The 14,737-nt window shown below is 38.4% G+C and overlaps 1 protein-coding gene across 3 annotated transcripts in view; it reads right to left on the reverse strand.

Moving 5' to 3' along the window:
* The window catches only part of LOC126236902 (maestro heat-like repeat-containing protein family member 1), a 295,906-nt gene that overhangs the window by 62,209 nt on the left and 218,960 nt on the right, over positions 1-14,737 (reverse strand). For all 3 annotated transcript variants that reach the window (XM_049946551.1, XM_049946549.1, XM_049946550.1), the window contains exons 26-27: positions 12,858-13,199; positions 8,164-8,298 (exon numbers count right to left, since the gene is read on the reverse strand). In XM_049946551.1, the coding sequence (XP_049802508.1) occupies positions 8,164-8,298; positions 12,858-13,199 (477 nt within the window). The remainder of the gene's footprint in view (positions 1-8,163; positions 8,299-12,857; positions 13,200-14,737) is intronic.

Genomic DNA, 14,737 nt, shown 5'->3' on the forward strand with positions numbered 1-14,737 from the left:
CTTTTTTTGACCTCCACATCTCCAATGACTCCATTCAAAACTTCTGTTTTTTTTAAGCTCACTAACAATAAAAAGTATCCATATTTTGGATAGCCCCACACTAGAAGGTGTCCACATAATGTTAACACCAGTGCACAGTGCACCTACAGTGATGAAAAAACTATTATCATTTATTTTCAATGTCTTACTAATGCCTTCACAAACGGGTACTATCCCCCCAACCACAGTCTGCCCACTTTTCTCATGCAGTGTTCTCACACACCTGCAATCTTTTGACTGCACTGAAGAACCACCAGCAAAAGAGCATCCTTCTCATCACCCAGTATCATCCCATGCCACAGTTTCAATTATTTATCACCATGCACATGAATAACGAACATCCTACCCACAATCCTCCCACCCCTCCAAAGTGTTTCCCATCACCCACCTAATTTATGCAATGTCCATGTCCATCCTCATGCTACGACCACTTGCCACAAGGGGCATACACATGAGAAAAACCCAAGTGCATGACCTGACCAATGCATTCGTCCAGTACATCTTACTCCAGTCCTATCACAGACTTACTCTATCTCACCGGAGGATGGGGCTACCTGCAACAGCGAAAGTATCTGTGTCATATACCAGATCTGCTGCAAGTTCTGTACAGAATTCTATGTGGATGTGACTACCAACTGAGAGCCTACTCGAATGAATGGCCACTGCCAATCTGTAACCAGGAGCAAACTTGATCTGCAAGTGGTAAAACATGGTGCTGAGCACAACGTGCTCAATTTCAATGGCTGCTTCACAACCCAAGACCTCAAGTGCAATCATTCCGTAACCACACCCCTTACTGCAGTCTCCACTTCCTCTGTTCTGTCTCCCCACTCCAATACACTCCTCCACTCATTATCGTCGTCATCATCATCATCATCATGCCACATTGGCAAGATACATTGTAAATTCCTGGTTTTCATAGTACCATGTGATCTTTCACATTTCTCAGTAGTCCTCTTATTTTGATAGGGGGATAAGACACAGATTTGATATTATTCTTCCTGAGAATCCTGCTGATTTTGGCAGAAATAGACCCCACATAGGACAGGTACACCACAGTCTTTGCTTCACCATGCTTTTTTTCTAGATCATGTGGCAAAGTGGCTGGTTGAAGCGCCTTCTCAATATGTTTAGCCTTGTATCCATTTCTGCAGAATACAGATTGTAGATGTTCTATTTCTGCTGCCATCTACCTAGGTATTACAAGGTGTGTGCCCAATGGACCAATGCCTTTAGAACTCCATTCTTCTGTACTGAGTGGTGAAAGCTGCTGGCTTGCAGGTATAAACCAGTGTGTAGGTTTGCAATACACCATGTAAACCAATGACCCATTTGCTCTCCTTTTGACAAATACATCCACAAACAGCAACTGGCTATCCTTTCCCAGTTTCACAGTGAATTTATTACTTGGGTGGCATATGTTAAGATGCTCCAGAGACTCATCGATTCTCTCCCTACTACGAGGCCAGATCACTAAGGTATCATCCACATAACTGAAGAATCATGTAGATTTATATCTGACCATCTCTAATGGCTTCTCTTCAAATCTTTTAACGAACATATAAGCAACCACTGGGGAAAGAGAGCTGCCCATGGCTACACCTTCTGTCTGCTCACAATATTGCCCCCCCCCCCCCCCTTCCCCCCATATAGAAAATAACTTTTGGTCAGTATATGCCTGAACAAACCAACAGAGCACTGTCAAATTTCTCTACAATCAGCCAATGATTCTTTCAATGCCACCCAGGTGAACATGTACATCACATCAAAACTGACAATTATACCACATTCTGTAATATGTAGTTGCTTGAGGCATTGCAAGATGTCCTCTTAGTTGTAAATATGGTGAACACACTTCCTCACATATGGGAACAATAGTTTCTTCAAGTACCTGGCTGCTGAGTATGCTGATGTGCCAATGTTGCCAACTACTGGGTGCAGTGGCATGCCTTTCGAGTTCTTTCGACCACCCATATAACCTAGGTGGTACTGGCACTCTCGATCGTTGTCATGTAACAACCTTGTCAGATATACCTATTTCCTTCAGGAGAGACTTGGGGTCTTCTTGTCCACTTTGTCTGTACGTTTGCAATCCAAAAGTTTGTATGCAGTGGTCTCACGATGGTGATGCACTTTCTCATCACAATCAGCCTGCTGCAAAATGACTGTGGAGTCCCCCCTGTCTGCTGGTGACAGCACAATGCTGCTGTCTTCCAGGGGGCTCTTGAATGCAAGCCTCTCATCACTTAATATTTTTAATTTTGAAGACTTTGTCTTGGTGAGCACCCTGCATGTCTCCCAGTGAATTTCTTCTGCCTCATTTGGTAGAAATGTGTTGGTTATTTCTCCACTGAGCTGATGAAACCAGAAATAGGAATTTCTAGGATTGTTGCAAAAGGTGAGATCTGCACTGAGCACCTTCAAAGTGCTGACATCAGACTGCATCCCAATTAGGTTAATCACAGTGTGAGTGTTTCCTTACTCATGAAGTCAAGCTTTGCAGACTTGCACACTGTGCATTCTTGATGATGTACTCCACTGGATACCAAGAGCCACTGTGTACACAGTCCCCACGTACACCTGCTAAGAAGGCTGCCAAGTACAGGTGAAGGTATAAAAGCTACCCGATTATTACATCTAGCTTGTGATGCATATCTCAAAAATTCTCTCTCACAAGTGCCATAATCAATGTTTTATCTTGTTCACCATTCTGATGTTGATGTGATGCTTTATCATGGCAAAAACTGGTCCTAAATCTGTATCTCAAAATCTCAGCAGCAAACTGATAGAACTCAGCTTCCTCCCTTTCTTATGTCAAAGCCTGTCCAGCTTCTTGATAGTTCGGCACATGTCATACTCTTAAAGTTCTTTTGGTGTAATTCTTCAGGCTTCCCCGGTGATCTATTGATATTTTGAGGTGTCAGGTACTCTGCCAAATATCAGCTTTGTCCATGAACAATATTTTAACAAGGGGACTCATTATCTTTATCAACTGCAATCTGAGACCACTAGACATTTGGAGCAAGTGGTAGCCAAGCCCCACAGCACATTGTGTGCACTGAAGTCATCCACAAGCAGGAACAGGTCGATAAGAATCCAGACGAATTCTGTCAGTACATCTGCATCCAATGGCTTATGAGACGAAACATATAAAGAACACACTGTGATTTTAACTGGTGTGGGAACTTCCACTCTCCTCACTTAGTTCTGCACTTCTGCGACACCCACATTTTTCCATTCTTAACATAATTCCTAGGGTCCATCTCCATTACATGGCATCAAGTAATCACACCTTTACGTAAGTTGAGGGTGTTATGTAGCTCAGCCACAACAGCATAGACACATGAGGCCTTTGCATCCCAGAGGCTTAGATTCTTGGTTTGACGAGGCAGTTTCAACTATGAGTGTTCTATTTCGAAATCATTTAACATTTTTTAAGGAACCAGCAATATTCTCCAATGCATTGTGAATGTATAAAAGAGAGACCTCAAAGGCTCTCATGATTGCAATGAAAGTCTTATGGCAGACTAGTACCCTGTTACTACAATTCTGAGACTAGTTCCAGTGTGGACTGACCAACCAAGCTCTCTTTTTTGGTTGAGTGTAGGTACTAACAGACAGTACATCCAACACGTCAAGAGTAGATGTGAACTGAGGTCGTTATATAGGGCTCCCACGAGCCACTAGGGGAAATAAATGTCAATTAAGATAGAGCTCTGGGTACTGAAGCAAGTCTTATACAAGTAGAGGGTGGATGGTGCTCCAGAGGTTGCCCACTACAGACTGTTTTACGTCAACAGCATTTCAGCTCATCAATGCACAGTCGACCTTGAGGTCGTGCCTTCCTTCCAGTCCAGAAGGTAAAGTTAAGGCCCCCATTCTCCAAAACAATGTTCCACTCCACACTTATGTTTGCTGCAGTATGACTAGAGTTTAACGTACAAATAGTCTGGCAGTGTTGGCAGCCCCAGCAGGGAACTCCTGAAGTCGCCATACCCGTACCCAAGCACTGCTGCTGGAGATGCCTCAGAAAAATGCAGCAATTCTTTCACTAAGTTGTGGGAGACCCTGTTAGTCCCCTCCACCAAGGCCTGTCCAGTTTGGCAGTGAAAATATAGCCTTTATGATCTGCATTCTGCAGAAATGGATACATGACCAAACAGACTCAGAAGAGCAACATGAAGCAAAGACTGTGGTGTACCTGTCCTATGAGGGATCTATTTCTGCCAAAATCAGCAGGATTCTCTGGAAGCATAATGTCAAGTCTGTGTTGTGTCCACCTATCAAAATAAGAGGACTATTGAGAAATGTGAAAGATTACCTGGTACTATGAGAACCAGGAATTTACAATATACCTTTCAACTGTGGCATGTCATACAACAAATAAGACCATGGCCATCAGAGGCGAAGGAAACCAGAGGTACGTCAAAGACAAGCAAATAAATCAGCCATTGGTGGGTACTATTTGTAACTTAATCATTCCATGAACTATGATGAAACAATGGTTCTGGAACAGATCCCCAGATACTGGAGCAGTGTTCTAAGACTGTCTTTAGACGTAAATGTGATGGAAAAACTTCATGGATCACAACATTGGGTACCAGCATAGTAGAACCTGGGATATTGCACTGGAGTTGTTGAAAATGCAACATTGGCAGCAGTAGAACTCCACAAAAAGAACAACTTGGACTGTAAACAAGGGGAATGAACTGCAGACAGAGCACCAGGTGCACCAGACCAAAAAAGGAACATCGCAAGACGCTTCTAGCAGAAGCAGACTGCAGTGGAATCACCTAGAACCACACCAGATAGTTTGTCAGCATGTGGGCATGTGCACCAGACCGAAGACAGAAAGCCAGTGTTGGCCTGTCACGCCGGACTGAAGAGAGAACACCTAAGTGGGAGCAGATTGTAGACAGAATGCCTGGAACCAACTGTGGAAGGGGAAGACCATACGAGTCTGTGTTTTTATTTTGAGGCATCTGTCATAGATTGTAGTTAAAATTCTGTGTAGATTTTGACAAGGATACCATTGGGCCCTGTAGCCTTATTTTAGTGATTTTTGTTGTTACTCAATCACACAGATGCCCATACCTTTGTCAGTCATCTCTACTGGGGCATGAAACGAGATAGTGTATCTTTACTTTCCTTAGTGAAGGAAAATTTGAAAATTGAATTAAGTATTCCTGCTTTTGCTTCACTACCCTCCATTTCAGTTCCTTTATCATCTATGAGTGTTTGTTCACTAACATTTTTAGCCCTAACAACATATAATGACTGGAATTTGTTTGGATTTTGAGAGAGATCTTTTGGTAAGATTGTAGTAAGATAGTTTGGTAGTCACTGGAAGCTTCACTTATTGCCCTCTTGTCTGCCAAAGATGTTCCATCAGCATATATCAACTTATAATCCTCCGTTAGCAGTAGTCAATGTTTCTTTACAGTGATTTTAAATCACAGACAGTTACTTCAAACACCCAGTGTTCTACTGGGCACATATCTATCTAGTATATGGTCAACTATTCTTTTAAACTGCGCAACAGTATTTCTACTGCTCCTGTTTCAAGTTCCTCTTTAAGATTTAACACAACTGTCTCCTTATCTAACTTACCGAAAATGTATCTTTCTACTTGTTTTATCTACCATTTGTAATTAATCATTGTTGTTAGGGCTTTGTTGTGGTAAATGGCATCAGTTTCAATGCAGACATCATCAATGAAGTTAGTTCGATTTGTTGTCATTAGCTCTTACATATTTTCTTCATAAGTGGGCCCCCAAACTATCTGTTCTAGGTAGTTTTTTGAGAAGGCATGCAGCAATATTTCGCAGTACGTCTTGTGATGCCCATCACTTACAAAACTAGAATTTTTGCAGATGACTGTTGGATGATTAAGGTCTCTTCCAGTGATGACAGTATTTGGACTAATGAAGTGAGGTTCTGCCTCAAGTTTTCTGTTACCTCTGGGGCTGAACCTGGGGGATGATAGAAAGATTCAATTACAAGTTTATGCCCACCCTTGATACTGAGTCTTACAAACATAAACTTGCATGCAGTTCTCATTTCTATCTAACTGGATTCAAATTTCTAGTCTACTGTGGCAAATGCACCACTGTCACTTCTGACTCATCAATCTTTTTGATGTACACATACATGTACCCCAAAAATCTCAATGCTGTCAATTTTGGATGTTAGCCCAATTCCTGTGCCTTTTATTACATGAGCTCCACAGCTTTTTGGGACTGCTTCAAATTCTGGAACTTCATTGTGAATGCTTCAGCAGTTAACCACTAGAGTTTGAATTATTTCGCCTGTCGGGGTCATTTCTTTTAATATTACCCTAATACTTTACGAGTCTCCCATAGCTGTCATTATTTGGAATGGACTGGCAATCGCCTAAGCTAAAAACCCACAGATATTCAGCCACATGTTTTGCTCTATAGTGAGCCCTGACTCATTTAGGGTGACCCTACTATTCTCAGCCCTATGACAAGTCCACAACGTTACAGCCTTGCTTGTCACAAAACCTTTGAAGTCTTGATTCAAGCCTCCTAATCGACTTAGTACTATTGGGCCCTGATCATTTCTGGAGACAATGCCGCAGATTTTAAGCATAACTGAAATTCTGTGAGCAAGGCTGGTCTTCTCAACTGCCTCAGTCAGTTACTGGAATGATCCAAGTATTACCTCAGACCCCACACAAGGAGCATTATTCATTCCAACATGCACCACAATCTACAATTGGTTGCATCTTATTACTTCAATGGCTGCCAAAAGAGCTTCTTCAACACGCTGATTGGGCGTGCCAGACATACGTAGATATTGCACAAGGTGATCCCGCACATCCCATGCTGCCACATACCTAAGAAGTACCATTATCGCAGTACATTTGAACTGTCAACAACTAACAGATCCCTACACTCTTTTGTGTTTGCTTCACCTTGACACAGGACACAGCAGTTTCCTCAAATGATGATGAATGTGTCATTGGCAGAGGCACAGTTTCAGTGGAAGATAGCTGCAGTTCGGGCACAATGTCTCACCTCTTTTTCTTCCATTACCTATATTCCCACCAGTACTTTCCAGCATTACATTAATTTAGAACCAAATTTAAGGTATTTACTGTGTGCTGCGCCACAAAAAATTAAACCAGGTAACTTTATTTTTATTTTGCAGGTTGTGTTCATCCAACAGTGTCACCTGGGCATGTACCATGGATATGTTCCAAGTGCAAAGTACTATTTTTTCTGAAACTTCCAGGCAGATTTAAACTCTATGCCAGATCAAGGCTTGTACTTGAGACCTTTGCCTTTTATGGGCAAGTGCTCCATTGACTGAGCTATCCAAGCATGATTAACAATCTGAGCTCACAGCTTCAGCTTCACTTCCATGAATAACTCTTTCTTCTTCTTCTTCTTCTTCTTCTACTACTAAGATGGGTAGATTACATACCTAATGTGGAGGTGTTGAGTGGAATTGGGGAGAAAAGAAATTTGTGGTACAACCTGACTAGAAGAAGGAATTGGATGGTAGGACACATTCTGAGGCATCAAGGGATCACCAATTTAGTACTGGAGGGATGTATGAGAGGTAAAAATCATAGAGGGAGACCAAGAGATGTATACCGTAAGCAGAGTCATAATGATGTATGTTGCAGTACTTATTCAGAGATGATGAGGCTTGCAAAGGATAGAGCAGCATGGAGAGCTGCATCAAACCAATCTTCGGACTGAAGACCACAACAACTACTGTCATTGATAGGAGTGTATGCGGAAATTGAGATGAGGAGAAAGGAGAAAATGGCGTATTAGAGGTAGACGTTCTTCCTAAAGATATTTTAATTAAAATCTCTGTTAAGAAAATTCATGGAAAAAGGCTCAAGCCCTAGCATAGTTCTTGTTTTATTTCAGCAAGAGTACATGGTATTACACTGCAACAGATTCAAAGTGAAAATATCCTGACAAAAGAAAATTAATATGCTATTTAATATGGAATAGGCCTACTTCATTCAGTTCAGAGTCTATGATCAAACAGTTTACCTACTTATTAAAGTTAACTTTACTAAATTTGTTGAAATTTTCTTAAAGTAAGATGCAAATAATCAGTTATACAACAAACATTACATACCAGAATTTTTGAAACAGCTGTGATGAAGTTGGTGTAATACAGGACAGATTCATTATGCAAATGTTCCTGGCACATTGAATTCAGCTTCTCAGTTTGCAGCCATGGGCATACCTGCTTCAATGTATATTTGCAAGCCTGCACAAAATAAATTATAACAAATTAGATAGAATAGAAGAAAGCACAGTTTTCATTAAGTATATTGTAAGAGATGTGTTCTGCATAGTTAAACTCATCCATGCTCTCCCCCAACACCACTCTCTACTGATATCATCATTATTATTATTACTGATAACAAAGATAATGACAACAATAATAATATAAGCTGAACAAAACAATGAAAAATTATTTCTGGAATGGCATGGCAGTTCATAATGGGAACCTGAAAAGTGTTGCAAAAATGGAATATTTATATGTATTTCATTAAAACAAAAATCTAAATATTAGTGCCTTCCTGACACTCACAAAAAGCTTCTTGTTTTATCTTCTAAAATGAACTGGATAACAACCTCCTACCTTTTAATTAAAGTACTCAAAAATGTTCTAAATTCTGTTTAAACATACAGCTTCATTTATGGAAATGAGTTTTTAAGAGTGGTCTGGGGAGAATCCTGTAGGGTAATCTTCAAAGATTAAAGGAAGGTTATGTGCACTTCTTTCTTCTTTTTGTCAGTCATCGATGGACCACATGAAGTAACTTCCCCATAAAGCTGGTTTCTTTCCCAATATTTGATCTTTCCAATAATTTTCATTTTTTCTTTCTATTTGAATTACGTATTATTACAAATGTTGATGACTTTTTTTAATACGAGATGAATTTTCTAGTCTTTCAAAAAGGTAGGCTTATGGATCATAAATATGAAGAAAGAACTGGGATATCAGTAGAACAGTGAGGAAGTGCAAAATAATTTGTTACAGGTTTCTAGGAAAGTACAGTTTTGATTAAACAACATAACAGACCAGTTCCAAAATACTGTTCCAATGTGTGGGGGGTGCTTATTAAGTAGGCCTGACTGCAAACATTGAAGAAATTCAGAAACACATTTTTGGGATTTTAACAGGTTGGTATAGTTTACATGACAGTTTATCAGAGAGGCTCAGCAAAGCTAAAGAAGAACTACTGGAAGAAAAGCAACATTGTCCTAGGAAATATTTAGAGAGCTGGTATTCAAATCAGACTATGAAACAATTTTGCGTACCTCAAATAGGAGTCACGTGAAGGAAACAATGAGGGATTATAGGGCATATGAAAGCAGTCAGTCTTTTTTTCCTTCAAAGCAAAGACGAAGTCTTACTTTTATGAATTTTGAAAATTATTCCAAACACTCATATATAAAAAGAAGCAGGATGAAAACTCATCATCAAAGGCCTAAACCTGTTTTTTTTTTAATTTTTTTAAATATGTATTTTACATGCCCTTGTACAGTGAAATATACAATGTGATTGTGTGTAAGTTTGTGTGTGTGTGTGTGTGTGTGTGTGTGTGTGTGTGTGTGTAGGGGGTGCCCAGAAAAATCACCAGTGTGTGTCCAAAGGGATGGTCTGGGGAAAGAGGGTGGGGGACTGATGAGTGTGTCCTGCTGCCTACAACACAAGTGGTCTAAGGCCAACATCTACGTACCATGTGGAGGATTCAATGTGACAGTAAGTTTGAGTGATTGATGGCTTTCTTCTAAACTTATGGGAAAAAATGTATGCATGTATCACAATAATACGCTGGAATGTGTTTTTATTGAAAATAATTGATCAAGTAGCCTTCTTTATTCTTCAGTCTTTAGAGTGCACAACTGCAGATGGCACCAATTTGCCTGAATTATCTTTGCAGAGGAGTGACTGATGTAAGTAATAAATATGGATCTGAAATATTTGCATTTGTGGTAAATGCAAATATAGATGTGAATTCTGTCTCGAAATGTGAACACACAAAATTACCTAATAAATGCTATTTTGTACCTAATCGTACCCAGATGAAGTATTACATCAGAGAGAGTGTTAGTTTCTATACATAGTTATTGAAAACTTAACAAATTTTTCATTACCAGTATTGCACATCATCTGGTGAAGCCCAATTTGCAAGGATAACGTTCGTAAGAACATGTTTGCAAAATAAAAAGTGCACAAATGCAACAACATATCAGTGCACACTCAATTTCATGGTGCCACGCAAATTGTAGGCAATTGAATTGACAGTATAAGACACACATTACGTAATGCAGTGCTGGAATCTGCCATGAGACCCAGGAAGTTACAAAAAGAAACATGTCTGTTTGTCTGCTAGCTAAACTTCCAAAGTTGGTAGAAATACAAACATTTTAAAGTTGCAGTTTTAATTGGTGGGTATTTTGAACTGTGGTTGCCTCCAATACTGGTAGAAGTCGGGCCTGAACTACCTCATTTACGGCACTGTCAACTTCAGCAGGCAATTGAGCAGCAGACATCACGAATTCTTTATGTTATGCGCTCCTTATTGTTTCCATTTCTTGTATCAAAATGAGTGAAGAAACTAATTCTTGTCCATCACAGAGTCTGACAAAGTCACTACAATAAAGGTATTGGCGATCCCTATGACCACGTGTCAGTTCTGCTTTTGCAGAAAAATTGAAGCTGGGTGTAGGCTGTCTGTCTTGTGAGTGGAAAGGAGGGCACATTCCCCGCAGTGCACCTCCATCCTCTGGTGGTCTTAATTCTATTTGTTTATCCTCATGGCTGAGTGACAGTTTATAGTGCCCACATTCTGCACTGTAGCAACCGGAATAAAAATATAAAAAACACCTGTCAACATATTTTGACCACAATGAAAATCTTCCCTCAACAGCTGAGTAGAGTTGTTTTTGATTCCACTTCTATGTAAAGTACTTTGTCAATTGAAGCTGTAGTGTCATCAAGTATAAGTCATAAGGCTGTAAAATACCCACAAAAGTTCAAAAATCAATATTCTCAGGTTTTTTAATCATCACATTGGATGAGAAAACAAAAAAAAAAAAAAAAAAAAAAAAAAAACAAAAAAAAAATGTCAAGAAATATCTTAAATCAGAGAAGCACTCTGTTCACCGACAGGAAGTTGCTTTTGCTTTTCATTAGAAACAATCACTTCTTGAAAGCTTAAATGGAGCAAAATAAAGCAAACCAGCTAAGATCATTTCAGACAAAGAAGTTTCTGCAAAAGGAAACATTTGAGTCAAAAGGCTCCCCAAGCATCACTTCTTTATAGCATTCAATTTCAAAGCACTAATGGCTTGTCTGCAGGCACCTAGCACTACAGTCTTTTATATCTGTGTTTTTAATCATTCACAATTACAAGAACCTAAATGCAGGCTTTGCCAAAAATAGATGCAAATTTTGCCAAAAATAGATGCTATCTTTTTATTCCCTAGTGCTAAACCATGAAAAAGTATAAACATCTATAAAGGAAAGAACTCCAAGATAAAATGTCCATCAAATGAAGACGGAAAACAACTGTTACATACTAGATGTCAGCAGATATACTCATAAATAAAAGGTAAAACAAATTTCAGTATTTGGAACCACTGGATCTTCATCACGAGAAAAAACAAAAGTCAAGGATATAAGACAATTTAAGGATTAAGTCAAAAATCACACAAATCCTGGGTAACAGGAGATGATGGGAGAGGTGTGTAATGTAGGAGAATAGGATAGCATGAAACAAAGAGTACAATTTCACACATTTCAGAGATTATGATACTATAACGTGATGTTTATGAGAACTTATACATGTGCAGAAGTTTAAATTTTGACATTGCATTGTATAAACATAAGCCCAACTTATCCTGTGAGAAGTTTTTATGTAAAAGACTAATAGTGATGTCAAAGAGTCCATTGAAATGACACAGGAATCATGTTAGGAACAAAAGTTATATTGCAACTGTAAAGTAATTATCAGAAATAATTGGGACACTGTTATCCATGTACATTTCATGAAATTTAAATATGGAAAATGATATTTCAACATGCTAATTGTTTCAGAAATATTGCCATGATTTGCACAGCTAAAATATATAACCAGTTTTATGAAAGCATACAAATGTTAACTGTAAATTCAATTATGATCAAACAATACGTAACGTGACTGCAAATATTGTAACACAGATAACCAGCAATGGCGGAAGCCGAATCACGTTAGTATTAACGTAGTAGTGCCTCAGTATTACTGTCAGTCTTACATCAATTTTTGGGCACTAAACCCATGTCAGTTTTATCTGTGTTGTGATGCAATAAATGTATTTTAAAAGTACTTAGTGTGTTTCAGCTATGTTATTTTCAGGTAAACTTGTCAAAAATTGCCTGATGTCACATTAAACTGAATCCAGAAGATATTTTAAGTGGAGAAACTACATTAAACCTGAATTACACACCTCAATGATATCTTTGACAATCAGCAAGTTAGATAATATAAACGTAGCCACTAAAGCTAATTACATTTTAGTATAGCTTGAGAAGATGGGATTCATTTTAACGTTTTAGGTGACACCAACAATGAAATTCTGTCTACTATACTGTTAGCACTTTTTAAAGTATAGCCCTCTAATCCACTATTTTTTGGTTTTCTGAGGGCAGGTGTCTTGGGTGGAACTTTCAGTTCCTATAACATCTGGTAAGAAAATTCAATATTTCCAATACCCATAACATTATTCAATATATTTTATAACATAAATGAACTTAATAACCACAAATGTTACCTTAATGACCATTTCATGATCATCATTCAGATGAAGAAAGAAACAAGCTAAATTTCCATTTATTTGCTCCAGGAATGGTGTCTTAGATGGCTTGTTGCCATATCTTGCAATGTCACCAAAGATCTGAATAGCTGTAGCTCGAAGTTCAGGATCATCTTTCTCAAAATAAGGTTTTATACGTAAACCAATGGTCACTTGAATATTTTCTATCTGAGTGTCATCAACCACTTTCAACATCCTGATGAACCCTTTCATTGCTTCAAATGGTATCTTGCTTCCATTTTCCTGGTCATCCAATCCTTGCAGCAAGGCAGACAAGACGCATTCTGAATGCCTATTCACCTAATAAAAAGAAAATAAGAAAACATGAATTTCAAAAAAATATGCCAAGCTCTCCAACAAATTAAAAAAGATGCAATGACACCACATCAGACCTAATTTTGGTAGCATGTGTCATAATTTTATTTTATAAAATAATTCAAATTTGCAACCACACATTACATCTGTGCTTGTCTTGTATAATCTTAAAGTGCCAACACTGAAAAACCTCAATAATTTCTTAAAAAATAAATTTGGAGTTTGACTTCTGCAACTAAATGAGCAAAGTGTAATAGTGTTACTAGTGTTTGGCAGCAAAAGTTTAAAAATCATGATTTTTTTTTCATAGCTGTTATTTTCTCTGTAGCATATATCAGATTAAAATTCAGTTGTCAGCTGCACAAATGTTTTTATTTAGCTTTACAGGTTTCAACAGATTAATCTGTTATCTTCAGAAGTCTACAAAATTAAGATCATCATAAATCATTAATTCTTGGCTGAATATTTATGTTGAGTATAAGTAGTTTATTGCAAAACCACTTCATATTGTTTCAGCTGTTAATAAATTTGGATAAATTATAGTGCCTGACTCCACCCGGCGGCTTTGACAAGTGAAGTCCTCATTTTAAGATAAAAATTATGTAATTGGCCTGTTATTAAATGTTATCTGTGGTTATCTTAATAACTGACATAAAACTGTGCAGGAACAAAAAAACCACAGCTTCACAGCTTACACTGCTGTGAGTGAAATGATCTGCACTCATATTTGTAATCGTTGTTCTCACAAATATTTGGCTTTTTTTTCTAAATGTTACACAAATTCTGGGGCTGACGTTACACAGGAATCTAAGGGCATGGCTTACATATTATTTCAAGGTCTGTTACTTTTCTTGTTTTTATAGTAGGTGTGTGTACACTGATATTTTTTAGAGTTTTTGTTTTGTACCTGTTGTCTGTACTGTGTGTACGATGTCTACGTAACGGCTGTAAGTGTATTACAATTGTGTTTTGCAATACATGCCTGCAGTGGTTTCTTTCAGCATTTTTAACTTTTCAGTGTTGGTCTCTGTACTACTGCAAAAAATAATGTTTAGGAATCATTAGCCACAATTGACCTATATTCCATTCAGTCCCTTGTTGACCAGTCTGGTGTGAGAATTGAAGATAGCAAAACTGAAGCGAAGTTTTAAATTTCACGTCCAAAAAATCATTCAAGCAAGAGAATCGTACAAACATACCACCATTTGACCATCGGGCAGACTCCCATAAGGACGACATAGTAATAAGCATACCTGGTGTAGAAAAATAACTTAAAGACTTGAAAGTAGATAAGTCACCAGATCTGGATGGAATCCCAGTTCGATTTTACAAAGAGTACTCTACAGCACAGGCCCTTTATCTAGCTTTCATTTATCATGACTCTCTCGCAAAGCACAATGTCCCAAGTGACTGGAAAAAAGTGGAGGAGACTCCAGTGAATAATAAAGGTAAAAGAATGCAACCGCAGAATTACAGACCAATATCCCTAACTTCTGCCTGTTGCAGAATCCTTGAGCAAATTC

The sequence above is a fragment of the Schistocerca nitens genome, chromosome 2 (genome assembly GCF_023898315.1).
Source record: "Schistocerca nitens isolate TAMUIC-IGC-003100 chromosome 2, iqSchNite1.1, whole genome shotgun sequence".
Lineage (NCBI taxonomy): Eukaryota > Metazoa > Arthropoda > Insecta > Orthoptera > Acrididae > Schistocerca > Schistocerca nitens.